General features: G+C 36.0%; 5 protein-coding genes across 6 annotated transcripts; 3 read left to right on the top strand and 2 right to left on the bottom strand.

Moving 5' to 3' along the window:
• Nucleotides 1-26: 26 nt before the first annotated feature.
• Nucleotides 27-4,498, top strand: LOC106134930 (ubiquitin domain-containing protein UBFD1). Its single transcript, XM_013335076.2, has 6 exons — nucleotides 27-184; nucleotides 314-750; nucleotides 1,069-1,194; nucleotides 2,143-2,284; nucleotides 2,643-2,689; nucleotides 3,224-4,498. The coding sequence occupies exons 1-6, from the start codon at nucleotides 172-174 to the stop codon at nucleotides 3,332-3,334; spliced, it is 876 nt and encodes a 291-aa protein (XP_013190530.1). The 5' UTR covers nucleotides 27-171; the 3' UTR covers nucleotides 3,335-4,498.
• Nucleotides 4,499-4,550: 52 nt separating this feature from the next.
• On the bottom strand, nucleotides 4,551-7,472 carry LOC106134972 (uncharacterized). Of its 2 annotated transcripts, none has more exons than XM_060946540.1 (5): nucleotides 6,941-7,472; nucleotides 6,540-6,775; nucleotides 6,146-6,278; nucleotides 5,451-5,580; nucleotides 4,551-4,836 (listed from the first exon to the last, which is right to left on the bottom strand). In XM_060946540.1, the coding sequence occupies exons 1-5, from the start codon at nucleotides 7,298-7,300 to the stop codon at nucleotides 4,751-4,753; spliced, it is 945 nt and encodes a 314-aa protein (XP_060802523.1). In that variant the 5' UTR covers nucleotides 7,301-7,472; the 3' UTR covers nucleotides 4,551-4,750. The 2 variants fall into 2 exon arrangements, with proteins under 2 accessions (XP_060802523.1, XP_013190579.2); XM_013335125.2 differs by having other exon boundaries at nucleotides 4,555-4,836; nucleotides 6,528-6,775; nucleotides 6,941-7,471.
• Nucleotides 7,473-7,673: 201 nt separating this feature from the next.
• Nucleotides 7,674-13,107, top strand: LOC106135168 (polycomb protein suz12-B). Its single transcript, XM_013335396.2, has 9 exons — nucleotides 7,674-7,952; nucleotides 8,037-8,083; nucleotides 8,162-8,449; nucleotides 9,034-9,244; nucleotides 9,608-9,846; nucleotides 10,326-10,539; nucleotides 11,115-11,320; nucleotides 11,676-11,953; nucleotides 12,194-13,107. The coding sequence occupies exons 1-9, from the start codon at nucleotides 7,853-7,855 to the stop codon at nucleotides 12,888-12,890; spliced, it is 2,280 nt and encodes a 759-aa protein (XP_013190850.2). The 5' UTR covers nucleotides 7,674-7,852; the 3' UTR covers nucleotides 12,891-13,107.
• Nucleotides 13,108-15,627: 2,520 nt separating this feature from the next.
• LOC106134862 (uncharacterized) lies at nucleotides 15,628-18,700 on the top strand. Its single transcript, XM_060946674.1, has 6 exons — nucleotides 15,628-15,797; nucleotides 15,883-15,927; nucleotides 16,357-16,622; nucleotides 16,969-17,166; nucleotides 17,557-17,725; nucleotides 18,235-18,700. Exons 1-6 carry the CDS (start codon nucleotides 15,716-15,718, stop codon nucleotides 18,471-18,473), a joined length of 999 nt encoding a protein of 332 aa, XP_060802657.1. The 5' UTR covers nucleotides 15,628-15,715; the 3' UTR covers nucleotides 18,474-18,700.
• Nucleotides 18,701-19,042: 342 nt separating this feature from the next.
• On the bottom strand, nucleotides 19,043-23,133 carry LOC106134984 (methyltransferase-like protein 22). The gene is made up of 6 exons (XM_013335138.2): nucleotides 22,868-23,133; nucleotides 21,369-21,447; nucleotides 20,995-21,102; nucleotides 20,425-20,616; nucleotides 20,038-20,205; nucleotides 19,043-19,349 (listed from the first exon to the last, which is right to left on the bottom strand). The coding sequence occupies exons 1-6, from the start codon at nucleotides 22,958-22,960 to the stop codon at nucleotides 19,045-19,047; spliced, it is 945 nt and encodes a 314-aa protein (XP_013190592.2). The 5' UTR covers nucleotides 22,961-23,133; the 3' UTR covers nucleotides 19,043-19,044.
• Between the last annotated feature and the right edge of the window lie 226 nt (nucleotides 23,134-23,359).

Raw genomic sequence — 23,359 nt, 5'->3', positions numbered from 1 at the left:
TCAATATGACATGTCATTTGCTGTCATCCTACCTATTTTTCTTTACAATTTTTTTGTCTGTGTAAAATTTGTTGCTTCACGTCAGCCTATCGGCTGTATTTTAATTATTTTTTCAAAACAATATAGTGTTTATATTGTTTTTCATTTTACAATAATAATTCGAGTTAAATTATGGAATATATTGGTAAGATAATAGTGCCTATGATTCATAAATTACTGTCAAAATATTTATTTGGAGTCGTTGTGCCTGTACAAAGTGAAACCTTTTGTTCTAGAAATTGTGCTTACTCATGTTTTAATGTATGTTTATTAGCTTCCGAAAAGGGGGATTCAACTGAAAACCGGGATCCAAATTCATTAATATCCAATGGAACATCGAAGACTGCGACGGACAACAAACCAAATGTGGACAGTGAGAAATCGCACATGGAGGCTCCCGCAAGCGTCGCGTGCACCTCGGAGCTTGCAGAAGAGTCTGAAGTGTATGAAATTCCAGAACAGATCGAATTTACTGTAGTTTTTAACAAGACAAAACATGACATTACGTTTGCTTACGACGCGACAGTGTTAGATTTAAAAGCTCATTTGGAAAGAATATGTGGGGTGCCGCAGTCAGCTCAGAAACTCATAATCAAGGGCATGGCAAAAGATAATGTCACACTAAGACAAGCTGGAGTTGTGAAAGGTGGAAAAGTTATGTTGGTTGGCTCAAAAATGGATGATATTCTTGCTATGAAGAGTGCACCTAAGGTAAGATTTGTTTGTATGCAATATATATATACATGAAGACGAATAATGAATTACATACATGAAGATGTAACCTCTGTCAACCTTACAGCCAGAAACTACAACTTTTTGTTGCTAAAAAAGTATTGGTTAATTAAAATTAAAAAAATAAACTAGTGAACTAGTAGGTATTCCATTTGTCAAATGGTCTACATACCGACTATTAGAAATTTATAAATTTTCAATAATGACATTGTATTCTACTGAAATCCAAGCGTGCTAAATAATATTCTAATATTATAGTGAAGTTATAATATCATAATAAACACATGTCTATTTCAGGAAGTATTAGAAGAAAAAGCCTGTAGCCAGTCAAGTAAGGAGCCGCTGTGCATGCAGAAAATTCACAGGAAAGTTCTGGATAAGGGCATCCCTCCTGATGTCATGCCAGGAATCAAGGGAGTTAAGGTTGGCACATAATATTTTATTGCCAGTATTTAAACTAATGATGCTTTATTATAGCTATTAATCATTTTATTTATGTTCCCATACTGTAATGCCAAATTAACATTAGCATACATTTGTTATTAAAGTCTTATAGTGTAAGCTTTGATAAATTACTATAGTCTAATCTACAATAATTAACATGTTTCATAAATTCCTGACCATTTAACACAAACCTTGCTTTTCTCTATGGGTCTCTCTTTTATGGGATTCTCTATTTAGACTATTCCTTTTGTATGCAGCACCTGGAACAGTTTCAAGCCTTACAAATATTTCATTGAGGCAATAACAGGGCTGGGCTCGTGCCATGTGGTCCTACCTTGGTTCCCTTTAGAACAGGACCACTCTATCTTTTTATTGGGTCTCCTAAAATGTAACCAACTGAACAGGCAAATTCCTCTAAGTTTCCCTGCAAAGGATGCAGAGGTCAGACAGGAATCGCTTCTTGTTAAAACTAGTCAAAATATATATCCTGGGCTCTTCTGAGATGCGAGGATGTAACCGAGATATATACCTGAAAGAAGAAGAAGAGTAGAGGGCTGATCCCACCACTAGGATCCCCTTTTTCACACGATTTATTTTACAACTTTATTTATGTAAAAAATATATTACTCTTGGAAGCAATGGGCTAGTAACCTGGCACTATTTGAATCTCAATTCCATCATAAAGTCATACAGCTGAAATTGGCCTTTCAGTGATTATTTATGTAAAAAATATATTACTCTTGGAAGCAATGGGCTAGTAACCTGGCACTATTTGAATTTCAATTCCATCATAAAGTCATACAGCTGAAATTAGCCTTTCAGTGTTTTCAAGACTATTAGCTCTGTCTACCCCCAGCTCTGTTTGTAGTTTATTACACCAGAGTCTATCAAATGTACATACCTAGTTTAACAAAGACTGCTTTATAGGAACCACTGCCCCCGATACCACTGTGTGGGATGTTAAATAAGCATGGCGGGAAAGTCAGGCTCACATTCAAACCTGAGCAAGACCAACTGTGGCTGGGCACTAAGGAACGCACGGAGAAGCTCGCCATGACATCCATAAAAAGTAAGTTTATATCTATATCAAGTAATAGCAGCCCACCATGTCTTCCTGCTTTGCCTGTGGTAAATAAAATGTGTTTCTGCATCATTAAAACTATTGTGTAAATGGAAAGTAACAAATCAAATGCATTTGTATATTTTGAAATAGCAATGAAGTTACTTTGACTTTTTTAACACTGCCTAAAATTATGTGAACTGTACGACTATGAAAAACCAAAATATGTATTGTGGTGACTAAACAAAATATTTATTCATACTTACGATTAGGATAAGTCTAATGACTGTTTTTTAATTTGTTGTATTTATTTTTATGTGCAATAAAGAGTTAACAAACAAACTAACATCTATGAATTTTCCTACAGGTATCACTTCAGAGCCAATAAAAGGTCATGAAGAATATCATATTATGGTAAGTATTGACTAGATAACTTTTATCATCATCACAGTTCAAATCTTAGTAGAAAGAACTTACTTCCCCTACGTCTCAACTCTTATATGTACATATAATCAACTAGCTTTTACCTGCAGATTCGCCCGATCGAATTTAGCCCCACATACACGCGCGAATTAAGCGCCACCTTTAAAAGAATACTGTCCTCCGGACTGTTGAGCTATATAATATGCATAATTTCAAGAAGATTGGTTTAGTAGATAACGCGTGAAGAGAAAAAGTAACAAATTTAACAATTACTGCGAAAAAAATTAAAAAATCGCATTTATAATATTATTTGGGGTTTCGATGTTATAGGGCACAGCACAGCCTTCAGGAGTAACATTATTTTTTTTCGTTTTTATTCAAGCACTTTTTTTTCTTTGCTTCCTCATCTTGGCGTGTACCCAATCACCCTCCGCCATTATGCTTTTAGGTCCTCTTAGCTTATAGAGTGAGGATGGTTTTATTTGTAATAAGTTGTTTACAATATTGTACCTATTTTGTTTCCAGGGTCTACAACTGGGCCCAACAGAGGCTTCCAGGTATTGGGTGTACTGGGTGCCGGCTCAGTACATAGAAGCCATCAAGGACGCCGTTCTTGGCGTCTGGCAGTTCTTCTAAATGCTTCGTGTCAGTCTCATTGCTATATCTACCTTCCTGTAGGTTTAGGCGCAATCTGATGTCGCAAAATATTCGAAAATTCTTAATGTTTAAAATTGCCATCTTAATATATTTCAAATAAAAATCGTAACTTTTCAAATCAGTCTTTCTGGGCATACAAAACTCTTAGATCATACATGAAAGTACCAACGTCGCGTTACGCTAAATTAAGCTTTACGAATGCGCCATAATGCTTAGTTTAGCTTGATTATGAAGAACTCTTATGTGAATCTAAGGGTGTGTTTGCCCTGCGCCAAAACCTTCCTTCGAGCTTCTGGGTAGTTGCAATACATTTTTTTTTAATATCGATGTCCATTTCTTACAGGTACAATGTAACAGTACCATTTCTTTTGTGATAACACTTTGCCATGTGTCAATTAAAATTGTCCATTTAAAGCTGGCATCAATCTGGTCAAATATAAAATTATTTATTGTTATTGTAAGTTTGCATTTCGCGCATTTGGGTTCAGTGAGCTGTACATTGCTAGTTAACCAGGATTGAGGATTAATGCAGAATTTTCATTACACAATAGTTTTGAGAAATAAGTTTTTGGTACATGTTTATGACCTTCATGTAAGGTATAATTATTTTAATATTAGATAGTGCCACTTTTAGAATCTATTTCGAGGAGCCTAATTTTGATAACCTGGGGGTATTTTTAACTACCTGGGTTATTCATTAGTGTTGACAACTATCACACTCTATTTGGTCAATCTCAGATAAAGAAAAAGGGAGAAGACCTGCTTTTATGGAATCAACTTCCTTGCAATAGTTCCCAAAAGTGCATCACTTATTTTATAATTGTTGTGAAATGTACACTCTGCAGCAAATTCCATTCTGAAGTTGTATTTCAAGACTCTGCATGAGCTTATTGCCCCTACAAGTATCACATCTGATCTCTTTATGTGAACTTTACAATACAGGTCACTTGAGTGAAGGATTGGACAGAATCACCCTGCCGAAATTGACTGTCTAACATTTATATTGATGTATAGTGTAATTTGTGACGATTGTAGCGGTTTTAAATTATATGATGTATTTAAATTATGCAAGTTGGTATTGACGCCAATCCTTCACTGAATATTTTCGATCTAGGAACTAGAAAATAAAATGTTTTAAACAATTTTTTTGGTTTTATTTAAAAAAAACCCTGTTTAAATTTTAAAAAGTTTATTCCAGAAACCATTTCATAAGAAATAAATATTATAATAAAAAATATTGCAATAATTTAAAGCTTAGTAGTTGCACTACATGTAATGGCACATTTCAAGTGTAAAAAGGAATAAATAGCTTATATAAATAAAGAAGATATAGTAAAATTTGGCATCTCGATATGTAAAAATATTTTGTACTTAGAAAGCTTTATAAAAGTAAGTTCATCCGTATTCAGATTGCACGGTCAGTGAGAACTGACCCTTAGGAATGCTTGTCGCGTGGTACCAAATACGAGTATCCAGCAAAACTGAAATGAAACATTTTTATGAACAAAATCATAAACAGTGAAACCATTTAACATCTTGAACTAAGATTTTAAATTAAACATGCATACATACATATAGTCACGTCTATACCCCTTGCGGGGTAGACAGAGCCAACAGTCTTGAAAATACTGAATTGCCATGTTCAGCTATTTGGCTTAATGATAGAATTGAGATTCAAATAGTGACAGGTTGCTAGCCCATCGCCTAAAAAAGGATCCCATATTTGTAAGCCTATCCTTAAGTCGCCTTTTACGACTTTTAAGAGATGGAGTGGTCCTATTCTATTTTGTATTGGTGCCAGGAACCACACGGCATTTCAAATTAAAAAGAGTAATTATCTAGTTTTGTCAGAATAACCTTCATATTTTTGAGAACTTTTTTTTTAATTCTACCCAATATAGGTAAGATTTCCCTGTTAATATTGTAGAGCTGTTAGGTTTTGTGAAAACAACTGAACTGTCCTATCCAGAATTGTGCTCATGGCCGCACCTCGGGCTCCTTTAGCATACATTAGGACTATAGCCAAATAAGATATGTTGATATGTCCTGAATAGGCCTGATCCAAAAATATAGACAGAAATAGACAGAAACTTACCTACATCACCAGGTTCAACATAATACTCAAATTTATGGCAAATATGATCACACTCAGGCACAGGTGCAACAGACCATGTTTTGTTCCCTCTCACTTGGCCCTGCCACATCAGTCTTGGGATATAGTCCAACTGAAAAACAATAATTAATGGAGATACTAAGCATTATGACAAATAAATTTAATTTCTCTAAAACAAATGTAATGCATTTTCAGAAGGAAAAATACTTTTTATGCCTCAACTTTCACCTTTCCCTTGTTCATTACTATTTATAGAAGGAGACTCCAAAGTACTGAAGTTGTAATCAGGGACTGGTCGCTTATAAAAAAAGTAATTAAGTATTATTACTACCCGTTACACTCGTGCCGTGTGGTTCCCGGCACCAATACAAAAAAGAATAGGACCACTCCATCTCTTTCCCATGGATGTCGTAAAAGGCGACTAAGGGATAGGCTTACAAACTTGAGATTCTTTTTTTTAGGCGATAGGCTAGCAACTTGTCACTATTCGAATCTCAATTCTATCTTAAAGCCAAATAGCTGAACGTGGCCTATCAGTCCGCTCAGGACTGTTGGCTCTGTCTACCCCACAAGGGATATAGACGTGATTATATGTATGTATGTATGTACACTCAATGCAAGAAATAATTTATATATTTATATGTAGGTATCTTATGAAAGTAACAAATTATATTTACATGCATAACAGCTCCCATTTCATATCCAAAAAATATGTTTTCTGTAGCGGGAAACTCTGCATCTTGGGGAAGAAACTCTGGCACACTATAATACTGTCTCACTCTTGATAAAATATCTGGATGGCAATTACCCCTGGAAATTTTGCACACAATCTTAGGCTGTGGGCAGAAGTTTAAAATAATAAATAAAGCCAAGGGGAAGAAAAGTTTAAAACAATAATACATTGTCTACCACTACAATTTTTGGATTATTAAATCACTAGAAGATAAACTTGATCCCTCTGTGGTTTTGGTTTGTATGAATATGGGTTCTGTTCTCTATATAGTTACAATTTTTTTTTTTATTAACACTGACTATTCCATGAAGATAATGAATACTTACCACCCCACATACCACGGCTTTTCTCCGGGATCATTTCTTATCCTAGCTTCTGGCATCTCAAACACTTCTTTCAAGGTAAAAAGATCAGTTTTAAAGTTAAGGAATTGGCACCCTTCTTCAAGGCTTTCGTAACTGCCCACTGTTTGCTGATATAGTTGTTTAAATGTGTTAAAATTTAACTCCTTAGCTGCCTTCCAATGTTTTATTGCATTTTTTACTATTATGGGTTTTGATGAATATGCAAAACTCTGAAAAAGAATATTGGCATCCTATAATGGCTATTCCACATCCATGTTGATAACACTTTTATAATATATGCAAATGTAAATAAAAACATACGTCATATTTATTATTCCAAAATTAAAGACTACAGCAACAAAGTAAAATTGAAAGTAATAATTAAAAGTTCTTACAGCGAAATTCCGCCGCGTGACGTTCTGTAGAATAATAGGTTTCGTAACATTCTCGCAATAGACACAATCGGCGAGAGGCCGCGTCGCCTCCCACACCAAATAATTACTAGGTAACACACATCTAGAGCTTAAAATAGTATTCACTGCAATGCCACTAATAACTAATAAGATAAATAATGTGACTGATATCAGTATTAACTTCCTATTTGAACCCTTCAAAGCAGCAGCTTCGTGATCATAATTACAGATGTAATTATAATGTTTTAACAATTCTTTGTCTAAGCCTCTTTCTATTGCACTTCTTTGAATGTTTCGTATTCTTCTATTTAACCTTCTCTTTTCTTTTGTCAGCTTTTGCATTGTGTTGTTTGCAGGTAGAGAAACATATTTGAATTATTTTAAAAAGCTTGGAATGCCAATAATAATAATAAATATAGGCTTTTTAATCTAACTTTGCAAGTGTAAATTAAATTTCTGCTGAGCTAAGTTTTTCATTATTTCTATCCTTCCTCTGCTTTTGCATTACTTTGACTTTGATTGTTGTAAGAGAGTGATGTTACACGAGTGACAGACATTGACGTTGACAAAAATCTGACATTTTGTTTAAACTTTAGAAATGCTGCATTGATTGATGGCCAAATGTGCGTAAACGCGGCAGGAACGATTTCATCTTTTGAAAAATGTAACCGATACTTAATTTGTAACAAAATTATTAATAAAATATGAAATTCTATCTATCTATCTAGCCGTCATTATTAATATTTCCCATACAAATACTCGATTGCCTACGGTAATTCTGTATCTATGGGAGATCTATGGCCATTGACCTGACGCAGTGACGCTGTCATGTCAACGAACTGATGATCTTGGCGGTTTCATTTCACCAATAATTTATTACTAAAAACTCTTGAAATGCCTCCCAAGAAACGTGATAAGGATAATGACACTAACAAAAACTCAAAAATTGACCACCTACAAGCTGACCATGAGTTATTTTTACAAGCATTCGAAAGTAAGTATTGATAGTTGTGTTGCTACTGCTTCACCAATAAACATTTATTATAAATGTAGTAACTTATTTATTTGCCTTTTTCAGAACCTACTCAAATATACAGATTCTTACGAACACGCAATATGCTTTCGGTGAGTATGCAGCATCCGTTTTAAACAAAATTTAACATACTTTTTCAGTACGTTACAAAGCTATAATTTTATTTTCAGCCCATTTTCCTCAATAGAACTCTTTCATACATGAAACGGCGGATGTCTAGGAGTAATAAGGGTCGATGTGGATTCAAAATCGACACTCTACTAGAGAAAATCACCCTAAAAAAGAGCACAGAACTGCAACCAAACAGTTTAGGAGGTTACATGACTTTAACATTTCTAGGATTTTATGATAAAAGTTTGGATGACCCAAGAGACTACCAAGTAAAGGTGGAAACACTATTGTTGAAGATATGCCACAAGAAAAGGAAAGAAAGCTCTTCTGCTATAGTTGAAGTTTCAGTAAGTTCATGTAAAATTGTTATTCAAATAACATCAATCCATACTGTTACAAATGTGAAAGTGAGTTTGTTTGTCCGTCTTCATGTTAGAACCACTGAACCTATCTATGGAGATGTGCATACATATAGTATGGAAGGATATAGGATACTTTTCTTTTAGGTAAAGCTGCAGGCAAAAGGTAGTTCTTTGTAATATAAATAGCTCAAGCTTGACCTTGAACACACACACACAGAACTAGAACTACCTCCAAACCAAACTATATAAAAATCAATCAACTACTAGGTTTAATTTAGATTTGAGTTTTAGGATATATAGTTGTAATTAAATTATTAATTTATGTATGTAGCTAGGTGTGAAAGTGTAACAATATGAGTATAGATGATTGATAATATGTTTGTGTCAACTTATTATCAATTAATAAATGAGTTATGAATTAAATATTGATGTTGTCTCTGCCTACCCCTCTGGTAAAGAGGGGTAGGTAGGTAAAGTATATTTAAAGGGGATCTAACATTGTTCAGAGGCAACAACACTTTAACCACTCAAAAAACAGTATCCTTCAGGTTATAAATATTTTCATGCAGGTCGGTAGCTGTTCTGTGCCACTCAACCCTTCCACATCAGAACCTCCAGCTATGGCGTCCGCAGTGAGCATCTCCAGCGAGACCTTCAGTCCCTCACAGGGGCCCAATGTAAAGTCTTACATGCTCATGCTGAGGGTCACAGTGACTAAGGCATCCGCCAATACAAATGGTGCGACTAGTTCTACTGAAATTACTAATGGCGATTGTATTGGTAAGTATTTTCATTATTTTTTGACGGATGAAAATTGGTTTTCTTTCCTTTTCTATTATAACAATACAGTACTTTATTTTATTTTATTATTTGGATGACCAACAGCAAATGTTACAATCATTAGCTTAAAATAAAAATTTCAGAGCCAATTACAGGTCTTCACTAATAAAAACAGCATGCGAAATTAAATTTGTACAGCCTTTTATTCCTTCTTTACAACTTTGTGATCACCTATCCAAGGAAAACCAAATCTATACTGACAGCTTCTGAACTACTCGTCTACATATGTTCTTTTTACAAATAACCTTAAGTTATTAGTAGACACATAACAAGCTAAAAGCTAATCTGTTTTGTTGCCCTCAGAACCTGTCACCAAGAGGTTGAAATCGAACTCGACGGACCACCTCAACTCGCCGCCGGACAACAAATGGACGAAGCTATACGGCAGCGAGCTGATAGTGTACGACAAGCACAACCGCTGCCTGCTCACCAACGGCGAGTACGACCTGGTGCTGCACGACGCGGCGCCGGGCGGCCGCGGCGCCGCCATCGCGCGCTCGCCGCACAAGGCGCTCATGGCGCAGTGGGAGACCATTCCTAATGTCAGTGCTTTATATTTACATGTTGACACCTTTATTGTCATTTCACTATTGTAAATACATACATACATATAGTCACGTCTATATGCCTTGTGGGGTAGACAAAGCCAACAGTCTTGAAAAGACTGATAAGCCACGCTCAGCTATTCGGCTTAATGATAGAATTGAGATTCAAATAGTGACAGGTTGCTAGCCCATACAGTTTGCTAGCCCATCGCCTAAAAAAAGAATCCCAAGTTTGTAAGCCTATCCCTTAGTCGCCATTTACGTCATCCATAGGAAAGAGATGGAGTGGTCCTATTATTTTTTGTACTGGTGCCGGGAACCACACGGCACTTTTCACGATTGTCTTTCTTTCTTTTCTATTATATGGCTTCTACCGGACTTTCGGTGATTCTGTCAATATCGTGGTTTACAGACTCGGAAGTTACGAAATTGGTCGATGGACGATTGATTGGTCACTATTACTCGTTTTATTTCAGGAAAATGAACTACAAACAGACACAAATCCATTTGACATATTTAAAGTGAGACCACTGTTGAAACTCAAATTGAGTTGGAGTCAGGAACCGACGAACGGTCTAGTCAATCGGCCCAAACTGTACCAGCAGAGCGAGACTAATGGAGCTAAGAAGGAAAGTGGTTCGAGCAAAGACCGTTTGTCTATGAAGAACGGCAATAGTGATAGTAAAAATGGTAATGTAAAAATTTCATCATATGTACATACTATCATGCCTGTATCCCATTAGGGTCAGCAGAGACTACGGATTTCCACTTGATGCAATCCAGCACCTACATATTAATAATATCCCATAATACAATAGTCATACAATTGAGAACGCGCTAGACAAAAAAAAGTGGAAAGAGAAAAGTAGGAAAGCAAACCCTACGAATTATAGTGGTGGAGGGTGCTTCTGGAAAAATGTCAAGATGAGAGAGAATACAATGAAACTTCATGCCGTGTCATCCCAACACATTATAATAGAACTCCTTTCCAATGGAAATCCTCTAGTGCAGCTGTTACCATGATTCAATATTGATTTAGTTTCCCTGCAAATGTTGCGAAGGGCTGACGGGAGTTGTTTCGCGTAAAAACTTGACTCACTTAATCTAGGATCATTTCGAATGGTGTACCCCGCCGCGTAACGGCGTAGCTTTATTTCAAAAAGGAGAAGATATAACCCAAACTAACGCCAGGATGATGAAGAAAACTACAAGAAAACTGTTCATTAATTGAAAGCATATTAGCAATATTTTCTTTTCCTTTTCAGGTGAAAAGTCAAAAACAGAAGCAAGCGAAGGGGAATCAAAACGTCAACAGATAATATACCAGTTCCTTTATAACAATAACTCGAGGCAGCAAACTGAAGCCTGTGACGACTTACATTGTCCGTGGTGCTCACTCGACTGCGGCTCTCTATACTCGCTGCTAAAACATCTCAAGCTGTGCCATTCTAGGTTCAACTTCACTTATTTCGTGAGTATTTTGTACTTTCTTGTCTTTAATCCCATTGTTGTGGCCTCTCGTCTCTCGAGAGGATCTTTGGGTCCGCCTCTGATTGGATTTCTGTATTGGGTAAGTCAGTTTTATTTTACATGAAAATACTCCCATTTCAGTGAAAGTGAGAATGTAATCCGGACTATCGTCTGGATCCTCATCATATCAGCTGTAGGACGTCCACTGCTGAACATCTAACATTTCCCCGCGGGCATTTCAGATATTCATATATTATTATCCTTTTTACTCATTACATATATTCTTGCTAATTATGACAAGCACAATTTTCTCTTTCAACCCTCAAAACGACCGTCTTCCACCACAAAAATTCCAGCCAATCCCCGGCGGCGCGCGCATCGACGTGTCGATCAACGAGCTGTACGACGGGTCGTACACGGGGTCGCCGCACGACCTGATCGCGGCGCAGGGCCGCGGGCCGCCCGCCGCCGGGCCGCGCGCCGGGCCCGCGCGCCGCACCGCGCTCACGCACGTGCTGCTGTGGCGCCCGCGCCGCGCCCGCCGCCCGCTGCGCCACAGCCTGGCCGAGTTCCTGGAGCTGGACGACGCGGAGGTGGTGGAGGCGCAGAGGCCTTATCTCACTGGACATAATAGGTAAACTCTCGCAATAGGTATATGTTGTCGTTGGTTCAATGTTGATACAAACTATGAGTATATTACGGACAGTTACTAAAAGTTTACAAGTGATTTTAAACTAGGGTGACTTTAAATGTCATGCAATATATGGCATATTTTTTAATTTAGTTGTCTCTATAACAAACACTTTGGAATTTTTATGCACTTGTTTTTAGAGTGTTTAGCTTTAATTTTAATATTTTCATAATTACTTTTCAGACTGTATCATCACACAATAACTTGCCTGCCTGTGTACCCCAACGAACTGGACATAGACTCTGAAAGTGAGACGGATCCTCTTTGGCTGCAGCAGAAGACGATGATGATGATAGACGAGTTCACCGACGTCAACGAGGGAGAAAAAGAACTCATGAAAATGTGGAATCTCCATGTGATGAAGTACAACTATGTGGGAGACTGCCAGATACCGCTAGCCTGCCAAATGTTCCTACAAATGAAAGGGAAGGAGCTACTAGAGAAGAATCTGTACAGAAACTTTATTCTCCACATGTGTTCTCTCCACGATTTCGGACTATTAAGCCCCGTTGCGTTATATCAGACAATACAAATGCTGAACCAAATGTTGGCAGACAATGCTGAAGCCAAAGAAAAAATGCGCGAGTCGCTCAAAGCGCAGAGAGAACATTGGCATGCTGTAGGGAAATACCAACAACCGGCTATCATAGAGCAAAAACCACAAACAAGTATAGCTAAACTAAACAATATCGAGGCTTCACCATCCGTTAGACGGAAAACTTCTAATCTACAAAACGCTAACCGAATGGCCAGCAATGCTAACTTCAACAAATCAGCTAGCCCTGGACCAAGCCATACAGAGACTAAAAGGAAAATGTCTTCAGGCAGTATTCAGAGTCGCAAACGGTCTTCAATATCAGAAAGAAAGAGCTCCGTATAGCGAATACTTGTCATGTGTGAGTACAACTAGGAATCATATTGGTACGTATGATGAAATGAGCTTGTTAATGGAAAGATGTAAGTTTATATAGATTAAGTCTCGAACTGTGTTCACCCTTGTTGTATTAGGCATGTTTCGTGAGTTTTAGTAATAAAAAGTTGAAAACAAAGTATTCTCTTGAATTTGACGCATAAGCTATTGGGCATAATATGGAAATATAATCAACTTAGGGAAAAATTAACTACGCTCAAGCAAAAGGTATCTGAAACCGCCGAACTCGTATGAAGAGAGTAATGAAGGTGGATGAAACTAGGTGGAAAGATGAAGTTTCTGTCAACCCCTCAGGGGAAGAGGCGTGATTTGATGTATGCATTTATGGAGAAACACTCACACAAGCTTCAAAAAGCTTATCTTGTCATGTTTACGGACAAAACATCAGAAAAATTCTCTCTTTCTAACTTGAAAGAGATTAAAAAAAATAGCTGATGTTTTCCAAGTTGATTATATTACAATAAAAAATATGACAATTTTTGTTAGAAATAAATTTCAATCAACTTATGCTAAATTGCAGCCATTGTGAATTTTATTATTTTCAATGCACACTGCGAAGAATTCCTTATTAATCAATGATTTTCTTATTCTTTATCTCGCCGATTTTTGCTAAATTATTTTTTTCCATTTCATTACAGGCCTATAAGATAATTTAGTATTAATTAAATGAAATTCCATTAAATGGACGACATAGTTTTAGTTTTTAATTATGTTTTTAGACGATCTGGTTCTCTTGGTCAATAGGGAACGAAGATCAAATTTTCAAAGGTTTATTCCACTATTGATTATTACATTTGTTTTTCGGTTACATTAGATTTTACGCAGATAATTTCCCAGAAGCATTAATGGAAAAGAACATGTGGAATAAACCAATCTTTAGAGCCTATAAATGATCCTGTCCGATTCAATTGCAAACCCTGTTGATTATATTATTATGTTATAGATACATACATATCGACTATTATACCTGTTTTTCAACTTACTATCGATAACTCCAACTGTTTTTAATTACTATACTGAGTAAATTACCAATACATTCTATACCACTAGTCCCATTAATCGTCTCAGTTGTCCCACCGTGGGACTACAAGACGGAGGACAAGGGAAAGCTAACACGAGATCAAAGCACTCCCTCCCATGTTTCGGCGATAATAAGAAGGTTGGTAGAGACATGGGTGGTGGGATAAAAATATTGTAATTTGAGTCATTTTAAAATATTTTTCTAACGACAGGTTCATTTTTGTGCTATTTATTTCACAAATTAGTTCAGCTGTACGTGTGATTATGATGAGCCAAAATAAAAAATGAATTGTGATCAATTCTTTGTTCCTTATGTTTAGTGAATGACATTACATTTTATTATTGTCTATTTTCAAAAAATGAATTGAATGAAAATGGATGTAGTTTGTGATTAGAACAAATTTTATGTAATTAAAAAAATAAATAATTAATCTTACTAGAATCAAACACTGATTTGGTAAGCATACGTGAAGACTGCTAGGTGCTTCAATTCCTTAAAAAAATCAGTCTTATGTTTCTGTGACTGTTATAATTATAAAAATTTACTCTTTATTTCTCTCTTATTATAACTTGACGCAATTGCTCTTACCGTTAAAGGTTATAACTACGATACGCTCCAGGAGTAGTAATTCAGGTAACGAAGAAGAGACCTTCCCAACACAGCTTATATATTTTTGTTGTTTGTGTTTCTTCCAAAAGGTATGAAGAAGATAAGATGTTAAATAAATTGGTAATAATTTAACGATAGGTCTTGGTCTAACTGATGCACTGCCTGATTTGATGCACTATTTGTACTTGTTTTTGTTCTTTAGTCGTTTTTCATAATACTCCATAATCTGGCCATTTAAAACCAGTTCTTCAATTTCTAGAGAATAAAGAGTAAATTACTCGTTAAACTGGATTTTTTAGATTATTAAAACAATATTTATAATAAACAATCTTATACTTTTATTGCACATAGACTCCGCTAGGTATCAACTATGATTAGTTACGTATAATATTTTTCCAGTTTTATTATTAATTTAGAACGATCTTCAATCATTCTGAATTATTTAAAATCACATATTTGATAAGACATCAATCGTTAGGTATTTAGAAGGAACCTAAGTATGTAACTGAAATATTCGCTTTTAGAATTGGGCAGATTTAAATACGTATGTTTTGTTATTTTTGTATTGTTTCATTTTGAGTAATGTTCACAAAAATAATTGTACTTATGCTGAAATATAACAATTATTTTCAATATTTATATGTTTTATTTAAATTTTATTGACGAAAATCTGAATGAACTAGCATATAAAAAATCGAAGTTAAGTATAATTTCTTATTACTTGTGGTGACCTCTGTAAATTTCAATAATTATCTGTTTTCATAGCAGGATGGATCTTAAAGTAGTTAATATCTCATAATTTGCCATCTTAATTGATATTGCAACTATTTACTAAGAACTGTACCTATCCAATAGATAGAAAAGTGGTGATAGAATATTCTTTACTTTATTGAAACCCATTATATACCTATACCCTATTAGTACAGAGGTGTCCAAAAAATATTAATTCCACACAACGCTTGAGAACATAATCAGTGCTTCGAAAAGTCGGTTAAAATAAGCTAATTTAAACCATAAAGTACATAGTCGCATTTATCACACATCTCCTTGGAGATAATTAAAATTCGAATTGTCAAAGGAGTGATCAGTGAGAAAAATGGAAAGCCATTTGACAAAGTTAGCAATCTGAAATTTGTTGTTAAATATGTCATACTCGAAGAACACACATAAAATAGCAGATCATAGCAAGACAGACGCGCAAATATCGAGCAGGAATGAAGAAGAAGGTATTGGTGATCGAAAACAAGCCTTATTCAGTGTATTTCTAGTCGATTCTTACTTCATTGAGTGTTTTTTTTTTCTGTTCCTCAGGAGAGGTAATTAGTTGTAACCCGACGGAGAGTCGTACATACGCTGGTAAGTATGACGTTCTTATTCAAATATGAGTGTCTCAACTGCTTGTGAACTTGATTCCCAAGGATGAAGTATAGCTTCCTTGCAATCGCATTGCTTGTACTCTCTCGACATAGCGTAGCTGCTTCAAAGAACTTTCTAGTTAATATAAAGATAAATATTGCTGCAATGATTTGGATCAAATTCCTGTCCTACCCTTCCATCCAATTCTGCATGGACTGGACTAGTGAGGAGTTAAGAACTAAGATATAATAATGTGCATTGCATAGCTTTGTCCTCTTAATTTGTTTTCAAAGAGCATGTGGGGTGTGGCTCATTTTGTTTCACCTTTCGACAACTTTCTTACTAAGAATATGAAGGTACCAAACATTCTTAGTGGGGCAGGTTAGGAACAGTGGGTATATAATTTTATTTAAAACAGTGAGTTTTCAGTAACGGTTTCAAAGAAACCATCGCCTTCGAGCGCAGACGAAGCCACGTTGTGTTCCGGACAAAAATCTTTTATCAGCATACATTCCACCGACCAACTATGCCAAGTGGCCGATGCAGACAACCCTTCAATGTTGGAAGAATGTAATGTGGAGGTTCTCAGCCTAAATGAGGTGTTTCCGTCGACGTCTGAAGAGAGCCTGTCGAATGACGAAGATATCACAATGAAGCGGAGGCAGAAATCTAACAAGAAATCGCCGACACGACGGGTGATTATTTTTTTACATTGTCTATTCTTAATATTCGAAAGTCTGTTGGTCAGTTACCCTTTCAGCATTAACCGCTGGACCTATTTAAATTATGAATTTTGTAAAAGAGTCAAAAGTCAAACAAAGAAACTAACGTAAGGTCACGTGTGTAATAGCAGCTTCTTAGTTAGGTAACTATAAAAGCTCGATAATATATATTTTTAGAAGTTTCATTAGATAAGGTAAAACCGGTGTGTTCTTCATGATTTTTCGCCATTTATTGCGATCTTCCCATTGGAGTGCCTGAAAGTGTCTAGCTTTTTATGATTACTGCACTGCTATTCATATTTCTTCAAATATAACACAGGCAAATGAACACTTGGCCAAAACAGCGTACGTGCCAAGCAACAGCAAGTCCTCGACCGTGTCTGGTCGATTCACGGACTCTTCAGAAGGCCAGAGGTCCGACTTCGACATATCTAAAAGCACGCTGTATGTCGTCGGCAGCAACCCTGGGGAACCCAAGATATCGTACCAAGATCCTCCGAAGAAAATATCCAAAACGGTGAGTTTTGTAAGTACCTACCTACACGTAAAAATATATAAAGGTTTTGGACAATGTTTCCAATAAAATGAATAACGATTTTATATTTTGCATAAATAGACGTTTGGGATTTTGTTTATTTCAATCTCATTAAATTGAAGATACCTAAATAGGTATTCTATGAATTCCCGACCCCCGTTCAGTGTTCTTCTATCGCCTTAAAAAGAGGACTAAAACTTACAGCGAAGAAGACTTTGGTATTTTTTCATACATTCCACTTTTAGGTCCGTCAGAAGATAAGGATATTTTTCTTTGGCGAACAATTTTGAATTGTGGGTTACCTACGTCCGTCAGTTGGTTTCACTACCTACACGTTAACGCGATCTTTTGTCACATCAACTATTCTTTCAGATGAAGAAATTACTTCGGAACATAGACAAGCACAAGAGCGAGATGAGCAAGGTGGGAGAGAAGGCGATCAGCAAGCTGACGACGATGCGGGGCATCTTGAAAGACGGTAGATGCGTGCCCGAGTGCACCGGGGACTCGACTGCGCAGGGCCATGAGGAATACACTGATCGTGAGTTTGATGATTCTCTCTCTCTCTTTCTTTCATATTTGCGTTTAGGTACATCTTAGCATCCGCCGCCATGATGCTTCGAGGGCTCGGTTCCATTGAGAATGAGTAATCGGGGGAAGGCAAGCGGGGCTAAAATAATTCGTCATTCTGCTGGCGTATGTACTAGTTTCGTATACTTTTTAGGGAACTAATATTCATTTATATCTATACAGAATGCGCTTGTGGTGGCAGCACATTTAGACCATTGTCTTGAATTGTCGCTTATTATTTTTGGGATTAAAAAAAATACGGAGCTGTTTTTGAATATAATTTGACTATAATTCTAAATTCGAAAAGTAAAAAATAAAACACAATCGGACGCGTGTATTGCGTCAATGCGGCACAAAGGATGTATGTATAGGAGCTTTAACAACCACTGAATCTAAACGTAGCTGGTCCTATTTTCCCTAGCGCCTACGGTTGTGAGCGTTGTTAAATTATACTTCTGTAACAATATTTTGTTCCAGCAGAAGACCTAACATTTCCCTTCCAAACGGATTTTTGTACTTACTCGGCGTACACGAAGCAGAATCCAGATAAAAACGTAACTTTCAACACACAAGTCGTTATCATCCATTTCCGAGGCGACAACTGCATTGGCCAGAGCGTGGAAGCCCTTAGCAAAGAAAAGGACCAACAAGCAAGAAATTCCGAACTCAGAAAAACTTTCCTCACGAAATACAACGAGTTTTGGCCCACACAGAAATAATTTTAAGTCTAGCGTTAATTCACAATTGTCTTAGTCGTTATGAACCAGTAATAAGTTTGGATTATAATAATTTATTGTGATTTATACTTATTTATTTAGATAACAATGTACAGTGTTTAAATTATGGAAGTTGCGTTTTTGTCTTGTGGCGTTTTTCATTACAGTAATTTTTATTTTAATGGCTTATGTAAATATCAAAGCGTATTTCTTTCTTCCTTACCTCAGTAATCCCCTTTGTTTTCTCAAATAGTTTCCTTTTGGAATAAGTGCTATATTTCCGCGTAAAGTTTAAGCAATATAGACATTGACGATATTAAGTCGCAAGTTACGCGAGTTCTATTGTTAATATATTTTTTCTAAATTTAAATAAACGTGACGTTAATATTATGGAATTTCATTGGCTACTTCAGTATTTAAGACCTTTTACTTTTGTGTCATCCAAATTGATTTATCATTCAGCAAAAAGGTTATCCTGATACATCTCGCAAAATTCTTAGGATCTAGATATCCAATGAAACAAAGTTATCAAAACGAAAACAATTTAATATAAACTAAAACTAATATCACAGCGTCATGTCTTATTGGGTTTCGAGGAAATTTTCCATAAAACTAACTCTTTTACTCTGTCATACGTAAAATACTTCGGGAAGTCAAGTGGCAGTTGCTGAACAGTCCATGTGGAATGGGCGTTGTCTGTCTTTACTTTGTCCAACAAAGTGAGGAATGTCTCGTAACATGGCGCCACGGAATCCATGTGTTCTATGGTAAAAACGTAGCGTTTCTCCAGAACAACATATAATGTCTTCGGCGGTTTGGAGTTTAGTATCTTTTGTATCGTCGATACGAACGCTGCAGTCACGTCGTCGTCGTAGATAACTGAAAATTGTTGAATATTGTGAGTAGGCTATGGTTTTCGAGGCGACTGTACTAAAATAGGAACGCATAAAGATCAACTTACGTTTGATGGGAATCAAACCAGCTACGATCGAGGAAATTATTATTCATATATGGTTCTTGAACTTTCTCTCAACAAAGCGTATTACTATTATCATATAATCTTCAAAACTACACTACGTACGTAAAATAACGTTAGTCTTTACGTACGTAAAATTTTCGGCACTGCGAAAAAAGCACCTGGTTCCCTAAAATTTCTATAAATGATAATGTAGACTAGGGTAGCTGCGGGCAATAGCTATTCTAGCACGATCTACTCGTACTTAACAAAGGATTGCATCTATGAAGAGTAGGCCTATGGCGACATCTTCAAACGTCACACACACGCCATCAGCCAAAAAAGAAAGAATCTCATTCGCGCCTTCAAAGTTTCTATAGATTGCAGCATAAATACAACCTCCGACTCAAGATCGTCGGTGCCACGGTTTCCTAGGCTAGGCATAACATCTAGCTTTGCGGAAGATCTTATCTTTGATGGCGGTCGAGTCCGAAACATCGCTCCCGCTACAGACCCGTTGGCAACCACAATTCAGAATATACGGTGACTATAGGTAAAAATAATTCCCGTGATCCTCCTGAGGGGACCACGAATAAGCGCCGAGAAACTCACCATCAGCAGCGACAGCTATATCTACGTCGTTTATTTCCCTGGTCATTTGTTCGCTCCAGTCGATCTCCTTGAAGTCGAGAGGCATCACTTGAAACTCTGATTTAATCAGCTTCGAATTATATTTCGAATTTAATTTTATAAGTTCCAATATGCCGCCAAGATTTATATCTGAAAATTAATAATTTCATAAAATTATACAATTTTCTTTGTTGTTTGTGCCCGTTTTCTTCGGTGTAAAGTGCCCCAAATTATCGCAAAAACGAAAGTATAGATTTTCTTTAGACCTTACTCCCTACCAACGTTTCAATTTAAACTACCTAGTTAAATCTAGTCTCATGTGATATCCCACATTTTCACTTCTTTATTGTTTATAATTGCTTTTGATACCTGTGCATAAAACCTTCTTGGCGTACATGGCGGCTACGAAGCTGGTGAGACCCGTGCCGGCTCCCAGCTCCAGCACTGTCCTGCCATCCAGCTGACCAGCGGTCCCCAGGTGTATGAGCAGGTCACCAAGCAAAAAAGCACCGCGCCATACTTGAAGACCTACTAATGCTATTTTTGTTTGCGCACTATGCTCTGAAATTTATAAGTTAGTTGTTTCAAGTTCAATTCACAAGTTATGGTCTCTATATAAGCATTATTATCAGCCAAAATTTAAATGCATGTTCCTCTTTAGATTTTTGGATTAATAATTAGTCTTATTTCCATACTGACAGAAAGTGGTTAAATAATAAAAAGATAACACCTATGTATTAACTTTCCACTTTTTCTATGTCATTATGTCGCGTCTTTATCCCTTATTTAGTTGGCAAAGTCACAAGAATCAAAAGCCAGATTTAGGTGATGGAAGAGAGATTTATAATAATGTTTTTAAGATATGTAGGTAATGTATGTACATCACACATCTTAATCCCTCTTTAACTTATTAAATACCTATGGAATTATTCAACTTACCAATCTTTATAGAATATCTTTCAGGCCTCTCAATATCCAAGTCATTATCATCGTCATATTTTACTTCATTGTTTTTCACAAGCGAAAATGGAAACTCTGATATCACATCTGTAAAAGTAAATTATTTAATTATTCAACAATCTGACTGAATGAAAACTTGTATTACAGACAATTAAATAAGATAAAAAAAACACTTTCAAGTTATCATTGCAGATACAGAATCAAATATTTGTGATTATAGGTATAATTTTTTCTCTACATCTTATTAATAAACTATAAAGCTTCTCATGTGGTAAAGCTTTAAAATTTAACTTCTATTAAGAAGAAAATATACTTTACAAGCGCATAGGTAGCTACCATATTATACTACTTACTGCCTTCAATGCTGGGCGTGATTTTGGTTCTATAGTCATACTCTGTATATATCTCAGAGGAGACTGTCAATTCCGGCATCTGAAATCATTAGGCCTGCTAAAACTTTAAGCATTTGTTCCTGTTGTTGCACCTTCACTATGGTATGACAAGATTCTGTCCCCCAATACTGTGTTAAAGAGGGACCTTACTGATTTTGATCAAGGTTGCTAAAGGAACTTATGTCCGTAAATTATGTTCCAGGAAGTATTGAATATGAGCCAACAGTCTTTTCAAGACTGTTGGCTCTGTCTACCCCGCAAGGGATATAGACGTGACGATATGTATGTATGTATGTAAGTATTGAATATAACCACTCCATCCCTTCTTTACTTGAATTGAGTGACCGGATAAGGAACAGTGTGATAAGGGAATGTTGTGATGTGAAAGAAGATGAAGTTACAGAAATAGAAAAGGGTATGTTAAGTTGGTTTGATCATGTGGAGAGGATGAATGAAAGCAGGTTGACTAAGCAGATATACAAGGAGAGTGTGGAGGGAAAGGTCAGAGTGGGAAGACCTAGACAAATGTATCTTGGTCAAATTAAGGATGTCCTGGTAAACGGTCAGGTCAAAAGTACCCGAAACCCCCGAGCTTGCCTGAAGAGAGTTATGAATGTGGATGAAGCGAAGGAAGTATGCAGAGATCTATGCCGAGATTGTGGCAAGTGGAAAGAGGTAGCTTTGCCTACCCCTCCAGAGGCGTGATTTTATGTATGTGTCCCTTCTTATGAATGTTGTACAAAGAGACTCAAGGACAGAATAATTGACCTGGATTTCTTAAGGCAAGTTAGCGATATAAGGTGGTAGATACAAGCTTTGTTAAATATTTTCACTACATGTCAAGTGTCAGTTAAAGCAGAGCCCATGCTTTGAAACTAACAACTGATGTATGGTTAGCATACTACCATTTAATTAATCAACAGTTTATCAACATTTCAAATTGCAAAAACTAAACAACTGATAAAGTTTGTTCTAGTTCTATGAATGTTATAATTAATGGATATGGCAAGAAAAATACCACAATTAGTTTCATGGTTAAACAAATAATTGTACACTTGCCAAAAGCAAAAACAATTGATTAAACCATTAATATTTCTCAAGCAACATTTATCATTACTTACTGTAAAAAATCTGTAATTTTGCAAATTAATAAAATCAAATCTAAACTTTACTCATGAGGCTACTGGCTGGAAATGAGGAAGACCTCGCAGGTAAAAATTGGATAGTCTCCAATTTTAAAACTTCTAAAATAAATCTCTATAGTACGGAGTGCCAGTATTAGTAATTACAAACATGTGTGTCATTCAGCCAAACTAATTACCCTACCAAGCGAGTGTTGATGAAAGATGTAGAAGATGTTCAGTCCTTTTTCTCAAAATCCATAGGGAATCTTTGATTCACTAATTGCACAAGTATATCAAACAAAAGTAAGTAGAAACCTTCTGTAGAAACACTTTTACCTGTTCCATTGTAAATTCCGAAGTTAAATCATGTTCATGTTTCATTGTAAGAAATATTTTATTTTTTGTTACTGTAGACAACGAGCACTTCATTCATACAAATTGATTGTAATTTAGAAGTGATATCCATTGCTATTGTTAGAAAGTTTCGTAAATATACTTTCTGTGCGATACCTCAGCAATTAATTTAAATAAAAGAAACAAGCACGAAACTATATTTATAAAAGTTGTTATAACTATATGATTTGTTTACATTTACAGCAAGATTGACAACAAATGTTTGAGTAAAATGTCAATGTCAAAATCAGCTGTGCTTTATTATAGGATGGATCTCGATTGAGAATTAAATTACAATGAGTATCTATGTACATATTGTGAAATGAAATACATAGAATTAATTTTTTTCAATCCCTTTTGATAGTCTTTGAACGATTTCTTTGTAAATATCCTTATAATTTTATTTTGAAAGCTGAGTACTTCTTTTTGTTTTTG

This window comes from Amyelois transitella, chromosome 11 (genome assembly GCF_032362555.1).
Source record: "Amyelois transitella isolate CPQ chromosome 11, ilAmyTran1.1, whole genome shotgun sequence".
NCBI lineage: Eukaryota > Metazoa > Arthropoda > Insecta > Lepidoptera > Pyralidae > Amyelois > Amyelois transitella.
This window is presented reverse-complemented; position numbering and strand designations above follow the sequence as displayed.